Below are 18224 nucleotides of genomic sequence, written 5' to 3'. Positions count from 1 at the left end.
ACTTTAAGCTCTCACAAACACTCCCGTTAAAATCACGGGAACACACTGCGTCATGAAGCTCTTTACATCAAATCTGCACTTTATTGTTTATGATGGGGGAATTCGCGAGTTTCAGCCAGAATTCAGTCAGAGAGCGCATGCACTGCCACTGAACAAAACACTGTTTCAGCGATGACTAATCTGAACACCTCTGATTGACCATCACTTTCATAAGCTCAACAGAAACGTGTGCGACTGGTTATAATGCTCAACACTGCAAAACGAAATCTGATGCAACGCTGGAGTCGGATGAATCGAATGAACGTTATGTATTATAGTTTAACCAATATTATCACAAAGTCTAAACATTCTCTTACATAAATATTTTGAAGCTAATTTCCATGACTTTTCCAAAACGTTCTGGGCTTATTTATTTTTCCAAAACTTTTCCAGGCCTGGAAATTGCTATTGTAAAATTCCATGACTTTCCCAGGTTTTCCATGACCGTACGAACCCTGAGAAAGCAAACCATACCGGCTAAAAGCGCATCCTGTGTGCCAAGCTCATTTTTGTGCGTGTGAAGGATTATGTTTTACATTGATATTGGAACACAAGTGAAGTACAAAGCCTAGCATACATAATAAATAATAGTTAGCATCCAAATGCATCATGCATATGGAAACATTTGGATGAGTGACGTGCTGAATGAGCGAGGTTGTCTCCATGAGCCCAATACCGGTTTGTTTCAGTTTCACTTTAAATGACATTTTTTTTGTCTTGATGTCTTTGTCTTGATTTCATTCTTGTTCTGTTCTGAATACCGTTAAATTGAATGGATTTGTTGTGGAGTAAAGGGAACTAAAATAGCCTATAGCTACGTTAATAGTGTTTTGCTTTATTTACCTGTATTTTACATTAAATGTAATAGAAAAATGCAACTTAAACGGGAATTATCTGGGAAGGGGGTTGGGGGGTATTTACACGATGCTTTTAATGGTCATGAATAAACGTGTTCTTTGGGATGAATCCAAGATGGGAATAGAGTAATCAGTTGGGGGACTCCTTAAGAACTTGGCCTTAATGTTATGTTACCTTGTTATTAAACTTACCTTTATAGCTTTAATTGCTGATTTTGTAATCTGGGTCATCTTAGCTTTGGATATTGGTGGTTTGTATTCATTCAGTGAGTACAGCTGAAAAACAAAAACAAAAACAAAAATATGGTGAATTTGTGATTTAACATTCTTTCTTTTTAATGCAAGTTATTAATTTAGTCTAATGTGATCTGCTGGATGCATGCATATGCATTACATGTATATTAGGGATGCACCAATATGAACATTTTGGCCGATACTGAATCGATAACCTATAATTCTTTATATTTGAAAGGCGATAACCGATATATTGGTCGATAAATCTAAATCCAAATTTTTATATAATTTTTGAGAGCTGGATTACAAGAACAAAAGTCTCACAATTAAAAGCCATGTCCCAAGGAAACAATTATAATGATGTTCTCATTATAATTTTATGTAGCCTATATGACAGACTTGCATGTTGCACTTAACTGTATTTTCCTTTTTGAAGTTATACCAATCATATTTCAAGCAATTCAAAACCATAATGGCGAACAGTGTGCATCTGAAGTGTAGGTGAAGGAAATAGCACAAATCCATTATTTATCGGCTTTAATATATCGGCCAAATTTTCTTATCGGGTTGATAAAGATAACATTAAAAATGAACATTTAACGGCCAATATATCACGCAACCCTAACATATATTTGTACTATATTTGCATTCAGTAATTCACTGTTTTTTTTTATTCATAAAACAACATCTAACAAGAACAAAAGACATATATCATACATTTCAGTTTGTTGCTATTATGTTGTAACTACAAGGTGTATTACAGGGATACTGCAAATTTATATTTGCTATAAAATCACATTGTCCTTTTACACAAGGCTCCTATTTTAGGACTCTTTTTGCTTTTCTCTAAACGTATATGATTTACACTGCTAAAACATAAAAACATACAACTCGTTGGTTGATTATAATTCCTTAATTCAAATAAACTAGCCCACGAGAATGAAAATTCACACTGAAACACGAACTAATTGATAACGATATGACCTCACTTAACTAGTTCAGAGAAAAGTGAAGTCTATTACATTGAGACAGGTTCTAGATGTTCACTAGCACGGCTAATCGTCTGCTGCTAACTGTTAGCAATTCAGTTTTAAAAACAAAGGCAGTATTTCAAAACCCATTGAGACAACCTAAAATATCTTTGGGCATCACATGACTTTCCCAGGGTTGCAGCATTTTCGTACTGATTTGAAACATGTTTGTTATTATGCCGTAAAAAGCAGTTGAGTTTGAGCGGCCTATGATGCCCTGTTGTCTAGATAAGCTCAGCTGCTCACCAGCACTTACACGAAGCGGAAACATCAGCGCTCATATTACCAGCACTTCCTAAATAGGATTAAATATCCTTAAGCAAAAAAGACTAAAATTAAGAAAATGCATAAATATTACTTTTAGCTGCCGGACTATTTTTTTGTTTAATATTATTGGTCAACATGTTTTCCACTAAGACGGGGAAAAACGCCAAACACTGCACTAATCTGAATTTATTGCATTTAACGTTACTCTTTCAGTTTTCAAAATGCACGCAAAGATTCACACAGACCTATCAGATTTTTAAAAATTAAATGTTGAAATTATGTAAGATATATATATGGCCTGCACCATGAAACCGGTTTGATGACAACAGAGGCCTACACTCGAGTTTATCGTGTCTACATTCATACAAATAAATATCATACAAACCTCGCCGTTAAACGCCTTGACGGCCTCCATTGTACAGCCTTGAAAGTGTTCTTTCAAACAGATAAAAACCGTTATGCCTCTTCGTCCTTATAACCGGCCTGACGCACGCATGTCCTGAAGTTAGCGGTGGTCGAGATGGAGGAGGGCGCTAATATGGCTGACAACGCGAAGACAAACACAGACCGAATCATCCCGGAGTCGACTCCCCCAGAGAGACTCACGATTCAGTAGGTTGGGGAAATGAACAATGCCCTGTAAATGATCTCAAAGGTGCCCCCACACTCTCTATATGCAATATTCCTGTGAAAAATCAAGTTATATACTTAGGAATTGTAATTAATAAAGACCAAAAACAAGATGTAAACTACATTTTGATCCTCTGATATTAAAACCCAAAGGAAACTCAATTCTTGGCTGCAAAGAGATTTAAGAGGAAGAATTTTAGTCACTAAAGCTGAAGGATTGTCGAGACGTATAACGTATGCAGCTCTCTCCCTGGAGGTTGATAAAGGAACATTAAAAATGGTTGAAAGTCATTTTGTTTGGAAAAAATAAAACCCACTTTATTAGGCTATAGACAGTAGAATCCAATAAAACAGAGAGGATTTGACTTTTACTGTAGATTTTACTACCTTAAACAGCACTTTTCAAATTAATTGGCTTAAAATGTCCTTAATAATCCCTCTTCACTTTTGAATATTAATATATTTTATCCCTAATTATATTTTCTCTAATAAAGTTGGTGGCCTGAATTTTCTCCAACTTTGTAACTATAATGTTACAAAGATCACTATCAAACTTTCTAATAAGCAGATGCTCTTGGCCTGGCCTCTATAATATACAAACACAACTTTTCTTCACACAGATATTAGGCTACTTGGAACAAGAGTAAATCACTTTTCTGTTTCAACTGCTTCAAAAACTATAGGTCTAAAGTCTGCCATGCAAGATAAAAAAATAAAAATTAGGCTATTGTTTTTGAAAATATTCAGATTTTTTACAGAAATTCCTGCTAATGAATATACCATTGCCTCTGTATGTGTTTACAGTTCCAAGGGACTACATTTCCATGCCATGTACTTACTCTTTGAATCTAACTGACACAATGATCGGAAATGTATGCTTGATATAGAGCAACAACAAAAAAATTATAATTCAGAGCTCTCTTCCAGAGATAATAACCATTCCTTATGCAATACCATAGCGTATTTGAATAATATTGTAGAGAATTTACCTTGGGAGAAATGGTCTTTGCCTCAAAAGTATCTGCTTACCAATAAAGTTAAAGAAAGAACATTTAAATCAATTCACAAATTTTACCCGACCAAAACCTTTCTAAGGAAATGTAAGTCACTGAAGTGAATTGCTGTTTTTGTCACTCTTCTGAGGAAGATGTCATTCACACAGACAAATTTTGGTCAGATCTGTTAATGTTATCCAATTTTATGTAATCCAGACTTTTATTTATGTTTTATAGATGCTTTCTTCGGACTGTTTGACTACTAAAAAGATAATATAGGGAAATATTATATTATTAATTTGTGTTTCCTACTAGCTAAATTTCACATAGCCATAAACAAAAATTGACTGGCTCTATAAACCTTTCTTCTCTCTATTCCAAGATGGGATGGCTAGACGAGGATTTGTCAAGTCAAGTCAGTCAAGTCACATTTATTTATAGCGCTTTTTTACAAAGCAGTTTCAAAGCAGCTTTACAGAGATAACAGGAAAATAATGCAACAATGTTTGTTACCAGAAGAAAATAGCGTCACAGTCCAGCTTAAGTTCAGTGATGTTTTATTTTTGTTGTAAAAAAGTTATTAATTTAGTTCATTTATATATATATATATAGCCACTCTGGATAAAACCGTGATGTCATCGTCCAGCTCAGTTCAGTTCTCATATAATGGCGTCAATGCAGGCAGATCAATAATATTGTTGAAAATTTAATTTAATGTTAAACTTAATGTTGTCCCCACCTGAGCAAGCCAAAAGGCAATGGTCAAAAGGTGAAAGGGGGTTCTCCTCTGGCCAATGAACGAACAGTTTATGATTATGATTCAGGCAGCATTACAGGTCAGAAGTCATATTGGATTGGAACAATCAGAATTTCCAGTTCCATCTGGTTGAACACAACATCCTTCCCGTGCAGTCACAGCCTGGTTTGACTGTCACAGTGCAAAAAGGACCCAAAAGTGAAAGCTGGTTGCAGAGGTTTATTGAGGATCATAAATGTCAAATGGCACAGGATAACAGGTGATATCTCTTGTCTGTCTGACTGACACACACACACACACACACACACACACACACACACACACACACACACACACACACACACACACACACACAGGATAACAGGTGATATCTCTTGTCTGTCTGACTGACACACACACACACACACACACACACACACACACACACACACACACACACACACACACACACACACACACACACACACAGGATAACAGGTGATATCTCTTGTCTGTCTGACTGATACACACACACACACACACACACACACACACACACACACACATCAAACTTGACTCCTGACATTGACGCCCATCAGAGGATGATGTCCCTTTTCCTTGCCCCTTACTCCCCTTTCCTCAACCCCATCGAGGAGTTTTCTCAGCCTGGAGATGAAAGGTTTTTGACCATCGTCCACAGGACCAAATGTCCCTCCTGTGTAGATAGATGCTGCATACCAAGACATCACAGCTGAACACTGCCAGGGGTGGATAAGGCATGCCAAAAGATTCTTCCCAAGATGCCTTGCCAGGGAAGATATCAGGTGTGATGTGGATGAGAACAAGTGGCCAAGTGCAGAAGACCACGCAGATTAGAAGATGACTTTTTTCTGTTTGTATATTTTGTATTTTCACTTACAGTAATACTGTAAATGACAGCTATATTGCATATTTTTTTTGTTATCTTGCAGAAATCTCCTGTTACAAATAAAGCCTTTACTGCAGCAATTCTGTCTCTACCTTCTTTTTTTCATAAACCATACATTCTATAAAGCTACTCTAAGAAGGGTAATTTATTTTGTTGTATTGAATTTCTTCTGCTGCTGCTGCTGCAAAAAAAGCATGCATTTACATTACAAACAAAACAAAAATGTAGAGAGACTTTAAAAGAAACTGCAGTGCAAAACACAATCTATGATCAATACAATATACTGTCTATTGTATAAAGCCAGACCTGACACATATAAACTAATGCAGTTTATCTGATGTGATGTTAGATGTTATCCATCTGATGTTAGTGTTTTTATGACATTGTTCTATGATTGACTAAATGTTCCTGTTGGAAGACCACGTGTTAATGTTTTGGTAGACATAGTGTATAGTGTTAGTGTATTATTGTATTTTGAAAATGAGTGTTGGAGTTTAGTTTACAATTTTTGATTTTGAGTATGAAATTAACCGTTTTGCCAATTGTGTGTTGGTGCGTTAAGAGTATAGGTAACATTGTTAAAAGTATTGAAAAAATTGTCATATCGATCATAAAAACTGTAAATGTGGATAAAAGCGTAAATTAAAGCTGTTCATCATAATATAGGCTTATTGCAATTATCAAATTAAAGTCTGTAATTTAATACAGTTAGTTTATTGTCTGTTGCGCTGCGTGTTTCAGAGCGAAGGGCAGCACTGTGTTAAACGCCTGCAGGTTATATTGTTTACAGTGTCAGAGCGCCTCTGTTGACAGTAAATGCTGCTTCTCATCAACTTCATCTCTGTATGAGCAGTGAGTTTAACATGCATTTTGGGAACGCAACGGGCACTGGGTTCACTTTATTTACATATTCACACAATTTTCAACATTTCTGTTGAAGATAATAGCATTTCACCCAGCATTCGCCAAAATATAAGCTTGAAGATTTGACAGTGAAGAGTTTTAGACAGAGCCTAAGTATTGTGACTTGCAGCGTGAAATCAAATAATTATTAGGCCCATAATTAGTTTTAATTTAAATAATAAGAATACTACTACTACTACTACTACTACTACTAGGCCCTATTCACACAGCCCTATAGGCCTATATAAATATTGAAATGTGAACTTAAAGCGCAAGTGGAAGGCCTAGCAGTACTTTGTGTAAAAGGTTTGGCTAACAAAAAAGAGTTTATGAAGCTCTGGTCTAGCTGAAGTTGAGGAGAGGAGCGGTTCCAAAAGAAAGTGTAGCGCTTAGTGTTGCTGAGAGAGACCTCGATCGCCTCCTGGAGGAGAAAGGAAGAATGACGAGGCTGATCCTTTGCCGCACTAATAGCAGACAAAAGCCAGAGAGAAAGCAAAATGTAAGAAAATAAATAAAATGAAAGGATAAAGGGAAAAGCCTTGGTGAAGTAAATTATCTGAGTAGTGAAGATGAAGCAAAAGCTTACAGCACCTGGTATTCCCAGGCGGTCTCCCATCCAAGTACTAACCAGGCCCGACCCTGCTTAGCTTCCGAGATCGGACGAGATCGGGCGTGTTCAGGGTGGTATGGCCGTAAGCGAAAGTTTCAGTCCATAGAGAGATATTTAAAGAAGGACACCAGCAGCAGCAGCGGCGGCACCTCTACACATGTCTGACAGCATTTGACACACTTCCGAGCTGCAGCTGAAGAGAAACAGCCCCTATCCCCATCAAAGTGTTTTCATAACTTTTTTTATTATTTTTATTTTTTATATGCTCGCTTCATGAAATTTGAACTCAGTTCACAGCATTTGTGCCATAACGTTAATTAACGTCATTTGTTTGTTAAATATATTAGTTGCCAGACATTACTGCATATAGGCTATTGCAGTCCAATTAAATACGAGTCAATATAATTTGTTTGTTTATTAAGTTATTTTTTATTTATTTATTTATATGCACGCGTTTAATCTTGAAATCGTACTGTTATTAAAAGTAGGCTATTACTGTAAAAAAAAAAGAAGGACTTTTGGGACTTTTTTGTTTCTTCCATTTTTTCAACAATGCGCTTGATGCTAAGTGATGTAAGTGATGCTCTTCTGCCCTCTTGCGTTTGGATTCAACCTTTATAAAGTGAAAACTGACAGAAAACTGTTGCTGTTTTAAAAATAAGTAAGAAAACCTTCGTTTTTCTGTTAAAATGATGAGATGACACGTGCTTTGTACTATATTAGAGTTTATTTCTTTCTTTCTTTCTTTTTTTTTTTTACAACAGTAGACACTAAATGAATGTTAATTGATTTTTTCAAATGATTATTATGAATGCTTGAACAACAATTACAAAACAAAACTGCCAAGGGTGTACAAATCTAAATCTAAATCTAAATATGCCTATGTATATAGAACTACCAGCAAAAAAAATTAAAACAAAAAATCTAAATAATAATAAAAAAAACAATAAAAATAAATAAAATAAAGTTTGTGCTCTCCATAATAGTAACTATATAGTTTTCTAATTATTTCAGTATCAAAGAAAAAAAATGTATGCCTCATTTTCCAGACTTAAAATGACATCAGTCTGTTTTTCATTCAGTTGTCAATTGGGAAACAGTACATGTTTTGTTGCCACTGTATGTAAAAGAGCAATCTGTACATTCTTTAAAAAAATCTTTGTCATGGACCAAGTCATATGGATTTGGAATTACATGAGGAAGAGTAAAGGATGACATAATTATCATTTTTGGGTGTGCTGTACAACTCCCAAAGCAGTAGAGATTCCTATATTAAATTATTAAGAGTTAAGGTCATAGTGCATCTGCAGATTAAAAAAAAAAAAAATTTTAAATAAATAAATAAATATATACATATTCCTTTCTTTTTAGGTGAGTGGCATTACCACACGTCGGAAACCAACAGATCTTGAGGGATTGCCACTTTTCCAGCTTGAAAACTCTACAAGTTTACTCGGGATGCTTCTGGTAAAATACCATTTTCATTTCTTGGTCATTTTTTAAACTATGTATGTTTGACATGTATTCAGGCTATTTACACAACAACATCAATAATAATAATGTTGTTGTTATTATTTTTAAATTTACACTTCCATTAATACCCCAATCCCATGAATTATTCTCCCAGGATACTGATCCTTTAGATCACAGCACCAAAGATGTAGAGATCGGATTCCTTACTGTGGCCGAAGATGCCGCTGTTACATCACTACCAACTCTGACCAGCTAATACTGGAAGAGGCCATTGTTTTCAGGACATCACAGATCTACCAGCGCTTACTTGTTTCGGACTCATGAATGCACTGAATATGGAGTATCCAAAAGAACTGAAGTATACTTTCAAAGTAATTCAGAAGATTTTCATGGATCTTGGAGGTACCTTCTCTGCAAGAGTGCAGTCACTGAAGTTTAAATTTAGCTAAATGGCCATTTTGCAAATGTCATGGCAACATTTGAGTGACATTCCTCCACTGGACACTGTTTCTTTTATACTTTAATAGTTAATGACTAAAAAACAAAACAAAACAAAAAACAATTCTGCTCTGTCAATGTATTAATTAATGTTGTTAAAAAGAATGAATTGGTTTCAACCTATGGTTTCAACCTTAGCTTTAAAGGGATAGTTCATCCAAAAATGAAAGTTCTGTCATAATTTACTCCCCCTCATGTTGTTCGAAACATGTACGAGTTTCTTTTTTCTGCTGAACACAAAAGATGATATTGTGAAGAATGTTACTATCAAACATTTGATTAGTTGTTTAGTTACTAGCATTCTTCACAATATCTTCTTTTTAATTTCAATTTCAATTCAAGGGTAAATCAATGATGACTGACTTTTTTCATTTTTGGGTGAACTAAACCTTCAGGCTAATGTTCTTTAACGTGCATTGGTATACCATGCATTGAGTTAACAATTTCAATACTTGCTACTATAATATCATTGTTGTGCATTGGACACAAACTGTTTAAAGGAGTCCTAACCTGCAATTTTCACTTTTCCACGAGAATCAATGTATGTTATGATCGACTAACGATTATACACTGGCCGGGAAGCCGATATTTAAAAGTGAAGCGTTTGTTTACCTCAGGGTAAATAAACCAGCGCATGTGCACGCCCCCTCAAATACGAGATTTTGATTTCAGCTCCCTCTTGACGTCATGAGGTAGTAGGATATACCATATATGGACACCGCAGCAGTAAGCCTTCCCCTCTCCCCCTCATATTCAGTTCAGTCGAGAAAGATGGAGAAACTGAGTGCACACCGGACTTGCTCTGTGGTTGATTGCCATAAAAAACATGTAAATGTGTTTTATCTCCCAAAATCGGACGAAACTATCAGGGACCAGTGGTGGATGAAATTCATTTTTAATGACGCTGTCCCAACAACCCTTTCAACTGGCGTGCAGAGCCATATAGAGCGTCCACGACAGCCAAAACATCGCATTGATCTCGCGAGACAATAATGCCTTCAGAAATAAGGGTAAAAGTAGGTCTGTGTTTATTTTTTTTCCACTTTTCTTTTTTAGAAGGGCCTGAAAGACTATAATACAACAGTAGGTATCCAATGTAATACTAGGTTATGACTCCTTTAAAAAAAAAAAAAAGAAAGTTATCTCGTGTTATGGTCTGTCTCTTATTTAATTAAACTATTTAAATAATATATAATAAGTGGAGTGCCGCGTTTACAGATTTATTAAATTCATTTGGGGTCAAGCAAAACGTCACCGGACCAACTCATCGTCTTAATCATACACTTGATTTAATTATATCACATGGAACCGATCCAACCGATATAGATATTATACCGCAAAGTGATGAAGTCACTGACCATTACATGGTAACTTGCATATTACGTACTGCTGTAATATGTCATGCGGCGCCGCGTTATCAACCAGGCAGAACAATCCTTCCATCCACCATAGATAATTTCTCAAATTGCTTATCTGATCTGTCTCAGCTGCTGCCTGAACCCAAACAAACAGATGAACTAGAAGAACTAACTAGCACTATGAGCACTATTCTCTCTAGAACATTGGATGTTGTTGCACCTATTAGATTAAAAAAGGTCAGAGAGAAAATTAAAGCACCGTGGTACAACAATACTACGCATGTTCTAAAGAGAGAAACCCGTATTTTAGAGCGTAAATGGAAACAAACTAATTTAGAGGTCTTTAGAATCGCGTGGAAAGACAGTATGTCACGTTATAAAAAGGCCCTAAAAGCAGCCAGGGCTGAGCACCTCCGCAAACTAATAGAAAATAACCAAAATAATCCAAGGTTTTTATTTAACACCGTGGCTAGACTAACAAATAAACAGACATCACCCAAACAAAATATCCCGTTACAGTTTAGTAGTAATGATTTTATGAAGTTCTTCACTGAGAAAATAGAAAGCATCAGAACCACAATTGTAAACGTTCAATCTTCAGTTGCGCCTTATAATTCAGCCTTAATTATCACCCCGCAAGAACAATTACAGTGCTTTACAACTATAGAACAAATAGAGTTAAATAAACTTATCACTTCCTCTAAAACAACAACATGTTTATTAGATCCGATACCAACTAAACTACTGAAAGAAGTGTTACCTGTAGTGGAAGAGCCTCTCCTTAATATTATTAACTCGTCTTTATCTTTAGGTCATGTTCCAAGAACATTTAAACTGGCAGTTATAAAACCTCTCATTAAGAAACCACAATTAGATCATAATAACCTAGCAAATTATAGACCCATTTCAAATCTTCCATTTATGTCTAAAATATTAGAAAAAGTGGTGTCCGCTCAATTGTGTTCTTTCTTGCAAGAAAATGATATCTATGAGAAGTTTCAGTCTGGTTTCAGGCCGCACCATAGCACTGAAACTGCGCTCGTTAAAATCACAAATGATTTACTTTTAGCTTCTGACCAAGGCTGTATCTCAATACTAGTTTTACTTGATCTTAGTGCTGCGTTCGATACTATAGATCACACAATACTCTTAGATCGACTACAAAATTATACTGGTGTTCAAGGACAAGCATTAAGCTGGTTTAGATCATACTTATCTGACCGCTACCATTTTGTCTATTTAAATGGAGAAAAATCGATCATAACTCCAGTAAACTATGGAGTGCCGCAGGGATCTGTGTTAGGCCCTCTATTATTCTCAGTATATATGATGCCACTTGGAAATATTATAAGGAAACATGGAATTAGTTTCCATTGTTATGCTGATGACACTCAAATATATATTTCATCACGGCCAGATGAAAACGCTAAATTATCCAAATTGACAGAGTGTGTTAAAGATATAAAAGATTGGATGACGCGTAATTTTCTTTTATTAAATCCAGACAAAACAGAGGTACTACTTATCGGTTCAAAAAACCGCCCACAAAACCTCTCGCAATACAACTTTAATATAGTAGGATGTCCTGTTACTTTATCCTCTACAGTAAAAGACCTGGGTGTTATACTCGATTGCAACCTGTCTTTCAAAAATCATATTTCATATGTTACAAAAACCGCCTTTTTCCACCTTAGAAACATTGCTAAGCTACGTAATATGCTATTAGTTTCTGATGCAGAAAAGTTAGTTCATGCATTCATGACCTCGAGACTAGATTACTGTAATGCTTTATTAGCCGGTTGTCCTGCATCCTCAATTAACAAGCTACAGTTAGTCCAAAATGCCGCCGCTAGAGTTCTTACTAGATCAAGAAAATATGATCATATAACACCGATTTTATCATCACTGCATTGGTTACCTATAAAGTTCCGTATTAATTACAAGGTATTGCTACTGACTTATAAAGCCCTAAACGGCTTAGCTCCAGTATATTTAACGGATCTTCTATCGCCCTATAATCCATCGCGCTCTTTAAGATCACTAAATTCAAGGCTTTTGGTCATACCTAGGATATGGGATATCCAGAACCACCAAAGGAGGGAGAGCATTTTCACATTTAGCTCCAAAACTCTGGAATAGCCTTCCTGATACTGTTCGTTGCTCAGACTCGCTCTCCCAGTTTAAAACTAGATTAAAGTCGCATCTCTTCAGCCAGGCATTCATATAATATTTTTAATCTTACAGTTCAAATTACAATCCGGCCTCTAGTTAATAAACGCCAGAGGAGAACTGGCCCCCGACTGAGCCTGGGTTCTCCCAAGGTTTTTTTTTCTCCATTGGGTCACCTGATGGAGTTTTAGGACACTATTAGGTCACTTGATGGAGTTTTTCGGTTCCTTGCCACTGTTGCCTTTGGCTTGCTCAGTTGGGGATATTCTGGGGATATCTAATTTGATTTTATCAATAAATTCCACTAGAAACAAACCTTGTTGTATTATTTTAATTTAATACTGTGAAGCTGCTTTGATACAATCTGTATTGTGAAAAGCGCTATACAAATATACTTGACTAAATCATTATAGGCCTATAGATAATAGGCCCATTTGTGTTCAGCCAACTAAAAATACTTTGTTCTGTTATTCATTAGCTAAACATGACTAATTATGTTGTGGCAACTTATGATTTTATTTTTAACGTAATCTTTTGAGTTGCGTGGACTTCAGTCCCTGTTCGTGGAGTTTACTCAAAAAAGAGCTTGCGATAAGTTGCCTTATTTTTTTAAGTTGACCCAACTTTTTTTTATTTTACAGTATTTTTTATTTAAAAATACAATAAAAAATATTTTACTGTATTTTTAAATTACAGCCTTGGTGAGCATAAGAGACTTTTTTCAAAAACATTAAAAAATCTTAATGTTTCCAAACTATATAATATTTTGACTATTGCACTGATTTAGTGCAAGTAAACTGCATGTAAAGCATTTTGTCTGTCCTTTCCTCCTTGTTGTCCCTTATCTCCACTATGGTTTGCAGTGCGAAAATAATGAAAAATAATGGCTGCTCAAGTCACCAGAAGCAATCTAAATAGAACTAAAGATTGTTAGGTACAATCATACTTAGGCGTATCTTTTTTCACAAAGAACAACACTAAGAAGTTTAATGTTTATTTAAGGTTTATTTATAAAAAGGAGCAAGGAAAGTCTTTCAAAATCCAGGGATTTGAGACTCTGGGTGAGGGTACAGCGTCATTGCAGGGAGTCTTCAGGATCACTGAACCCGCTTTGTTTTGTTTTCTTGTGTTGAAAGAGAGATAAAGTAGACAAAAACAGGAGAAATTATACACAGTCATATATCGCACAGTTGTTGTATTTAATATGATTCCCCATTTAGCCTATATGTTTTTTTTTTTTTTTTAACTGCTTGCCTTTAAAAAAAAGAAAAAAGAAAATAATCTCACTTATAAACCTTCCTCTCCTTCACAGTGGCCAGAAGGATTTTGAGCCGTTCCTCTTCCTGAAAAGTGTTCAGGTCACTATGTGATGCTAGGAAAACGCTTTCTGACTAAAATTCTCTGAAGTGGCTCAATAACATCAGATCTGGTTACTGTGCAGTCCATGAGAGATGTTCAACTTCACTTTCATTTTCATCAAACCAATCTGCCACCAGTCTTGCTGTGTGTATTGGTGCACAATAGCCGCGTTTCCACTGTCGGGCCAGGGCCGGGCCGTGCTAGTGCGTGCCAGGGCCAGTCGCGTTTCCACTGTCACTTCCGGGGCTTGATCGGGGCTTACTCGGGGCCAACGGCCAGGATTTCTGGCCCGTCGAATACCTTGGGCCAAAGCGGGCCAGCTCGGGCTAGAGGAGTGGTTACGAACAGAGGCGGAGTTCACCTGAGTCGGCAGCGCCGGATGATTTTGTCAGCATTAAAGACTTTTAAAATAATTTAACTCGCGTTCATGTTTGAATGCCTTCTGTTTGTGATGCAAAAGAACGCGCTAACCAATACCATAGTAAACATAGTAAACGCTTGAAGATACGCATAGTAAAAAAAGACATAGTGAACGCTTGAAGAAATCAGACCAATCATAAAGGCTATCACAGTCATGTTTTTATTTTATCTGTCAGTAGCCTACGTCTCGTCTCTTTATACCGGACTATCATAAAATAAAGCAACTTTTTTTCGGGAGCTTCCTCTGTTTCTCTGACTGAAAATATCTGTATGGGAGTCGAGAGAGTGCTAAAGCTCTCAGGTCGTATTTTTGGTGGCAAATTTGTAGAAATTAGCATTCTTTCTAAATGTGATGTAAATATGTCCTGTAACTACCAGATAAACAGATAAACAGAAACAGACGCGACTGAAGAAGTAAGTGTGTCCTCTTTCTTTTGTGAAATAGACCTAACGGTAATTTATTTCTGAGTGACTAATGTGCAATTTTGACATAAATGAATTCATTATGATCAGTGTATCACTTTTTATTGTAAACCTGTGGTAAAACATCGATGCTTGGGTTTTAAATATTCAAGTAAACAAAACAAAAAATGCCAGCAAATGGCCACTTTTATCATGTTTGTTTTCAACGCTGTTTCCAGTGATTTCTGATTAGTTTTATGATAAAACTTCCATTTGTTGGTGAAATGATGGGTTAGTGTGACGTTGTTCCAGAGAGGCGTGTTACGGGCGTGTTTTAGTGAAGCCCTGTGGAGCTTCTGGCCCGACAGTGGAAACGCAGGCCCGGTGCTATTAGCCCGAGGCTATTAGCCCGGCACGGCCCGTTTAAAGCCCTGGCTCGCACTGCCCCGACAGTGGAAACGCGGCTAATCATGCTGATACACAGCGCCCTCTTCAGGGTACAACGTTTGAACCTTTAGGTGCACATGGTCCTCCAGAACGGTTCAATAGTCTTTAACAGAGACGTGTCCATCAAGCACAGTAGAGAATGCCATGATATTGCAGCCCAAACCAGCACATGAGCCGGTGGTTTCGGTACCCTGACTGTCCCGACCTGGAAGCAGAGGAAAACCCAGGGCGTGTGGGCTGGGTGGGTCGAGGAGTGGGCTGTCTGGGGAGGCAAGTTTCAAAAGCCTCTAAATCTTTCGTGCAAAGGTCACACTGCTGCCGCATATTTGTTACAGCAGCCCCGAAAAGGGCTTTTAGCTCCACAGGAGCATCAAGGAACTCCGCCTTCTCCCTTTTCGACAGGTAATCCCAACCACAGCGCTCTTTCGCCCACCTTTCACCCACCACAGTCCAGAGCTGTGGCCATGCTGCGGAAAAGACTCTCTGTCCATCCTGGCAGTGAAGGAGGGGCGGAGGATAGGGCTGCACGGCGATCGGGGTGGAGGTGACTTGCCACCGACTACTGACGGTGATTGTTGGTTGGACATCCCCAGTTCCTCCATATTAAGCACATCCAGGTTAGAGAACCTTTAACAGACACTCTATGAGAGAAAGACTAGTCCCAAAAACTGTGGTTCTCTGCAATGCATGCTGGGATGGCTGGAATCAGCTGCTTGGTTGGGGAAGTGTGTAACGGCAGACTTATAATATAAATCCCACTCTGTGCCCTGGCCTTTCTGTTGTGATGGCTAGTCGATAGAGAGTTTAGCAGCTGCTTTCCTACACATTTCAATAAGATCCAAGTCTCCCTGTATGAAGAAATGTCTTCTATTGGTCCAAGCCCATGAAGAGGCCATGCCCCTTGTGGAATGAGCCCTGACGCCTATGGGACATTGCAGGCCCATTGAGGCATAGGCTAAAGGGATAGCGTCCACTATCCATCTCGATAATCTCTGTTTCGTGACCGGAAGCCCTTTGGTCCGGCCGCCGAAGCATACAAAGAGCTGTTCTGGCTGTCTGAATGAGGCAGAATGCTCCAGATAAAATCTGAGAGCCCTAACAGGGCAGAGTACACTCAATTCTATATTGTCTTCCAGTGAGGGAAGCGCCGATAGCGAAATGACCTGGGCTCTGAACGGGGTTGAGAGCACCTTAGGTACATAACCATGTCTTGGCCTGAAGACGACCTTGGAGTTGTTAGGCCAAAATTCGAGACAGGAAGCGTTCACAGAGAGCGCTTGCAAGTCGCCCACTCGCTTTACCGAAGCTAGTGCCAGCAGGAGTGCGGTCTTAAGTGAGAGAGGCTTTAAGTCAGCCAACTGAAGCGGCTCGAAAGGGAGTCCCTTAAGGGCCCTGAGTTAAGCCTCCTGGTCCCTTTAAGGAAGCGCACAACCAGGTCGTTCCTTCCCAAGGACTTGAGCATGGAAGATTGCTATGGCCGCCACGTATACTTTGAGTGTGGAGAAGGTCCGGCCCGTGTCCATCAGCTCTTGCAGAAAGGAAAGTACTGATGGTACATCACATGAATAAGGGTCAAGGTCCCGAGCTGCACACCAACCGGTGAACGCTGACCATTTAAGAGCGTAGAGGCGTCTGGAGATTAAAGGGGTCATATAATGCCATTTTTGTACAAGTTAATATGATTCTTTAGGGTCTAAATAAAAAGTTTGTAATATACTTTAATTAAAAAATCTCATTAGTATTGTAAGAAAACACTCATTTTACCTGGTCAAAACCAGCTCTGTTTTCAGCACGCCATTTAAGTGCATGTGTCTGTAAATGATAATGAGCTTTTCTCACCCCGCCCCTCTGTTCTGTGGGCGTTTTGACATAACACATGTGAAGTGTTGCCTTGACAACATTTGAGGGTATATTTTGGAGAAAGAAAGGCAGCGGGAGTCTCTGAGGACACATCTGTGCAACCGTATCAATTTGAACTGGAGTCGGAACAAGATGACGGCCCCGAAGAAGTTAGACAATTAAGGCTCGAACAGGACGTTTCTGAATGGTTGGTTAACGTAATGTCACTTTGATCTATCTTTGTATGTACTGGCAGGGTAGAGTAGTGAGATACGAATGCTATGTGTTTACTGATGTATACGTTAGTTCATTGACAGATTGATGTTACAGCTAATGGTCATGAAAAACTTTTTTTCGGTAAATGCAGGCTTGTCAGTGATGCGTAACGTTAGCTAATGCAGTATTAGGTACAACTGTCAGGGCTGAAGCACTGACATGGTCACGGCAGGAATGTTTTAGCAGTCATTGAAGGACACCTAAGAATTTGTTGTAATGTATGTTTATGTCCAGTGCAGTACGAAAATGTTTTATGTTTTAAGAAAACATTCAAGTACATCTATAGTATTGTAACTACATTGATATTCCTGTTCCAGGTGTCTTTGTGGGCAAATGCCTACAGAGGCTGAGAATATATGCTGCAGGGAGATACCACAGGTACAGTACTTTTCCTAAATTGTATTGCTATTATGCAATCATCTTGTAAAAATCTCAGGGCAGTTACCATATTCATAATTTGTAGGTTTTAAGAAGATTACAGCAGTTGGAAAATCCACCTCAATGTATGGTTGATCATCCAGGCCTGGAACCTGTTCTCGCTTCAGAATGCATTAAACATCTACCGAGCAAACTGCTTTTAGGTTTAAGGGGAATGGAAGGGTAAGTTGTGTTTTGATTCATTTCAGTCATAATTTTCTATTGTAACATAAGCGACTGCAGTGCAAAGCATAAAGTTCACTATGGGTAACTGATCAACTGTAGTGAAATTTAATAACCACATAACATACCATTCAGCATGAAATACCAAATAAT

At 37.8% G+C, this 18224-nt stretch overlaps 1 protein-coding gene across 2 annotated transcripts in view; it reads right to left on the bottom strand.

Annotated features, from left to right (window-relative positions):
- scaf8 (SR-related CTD-associated factor 8) overlaps nucleotides 1-3002 on the bottom strand; it is a 48957-nt gene extending 45955 nt beyond the window's left edge. For both annotated transcript variants that reach the window (XM_084393898.1, XM_084393897.1), the window contains exons 1-2: nucleotides 2814-3002; nucleotides 1089-1172 (exon numbers count right to left, since the gene is read on the bottom strand). Coding sequence is in view for 1 of the 2 variants with exons in the window: in XM_084393897.1 (XP_084250023.1) it covers nucleotides 1089-1172; nucleotides 2814-2843 (114 nt within the window). In the remaining variant the exon portion in view is untranslated. The remainder of the gene's footprint in view (nucleotides 1-1088; nucleotides 1173-2813) is intronic.
- Nucleotides 3003-18224: the final 15222 nt, after the last annotated feature.

The sequence above is a fragment of the Rutilus rutilus genome, assembly GCF_951802725.1.
Source record: "Rutilus rutilus genome assembly, chromosome: 21".
NCBI classification, from domain to species: domain Eukaryota; kingdom Metazoa; phylum Chordata; class Actinopteri; order Cypriniformes; family Leuciscidae; genus Rutilus; species Rutilus rutilus.
This window is presented reverse-complemented; position numbering and strand designations above follow the sequence as displayed.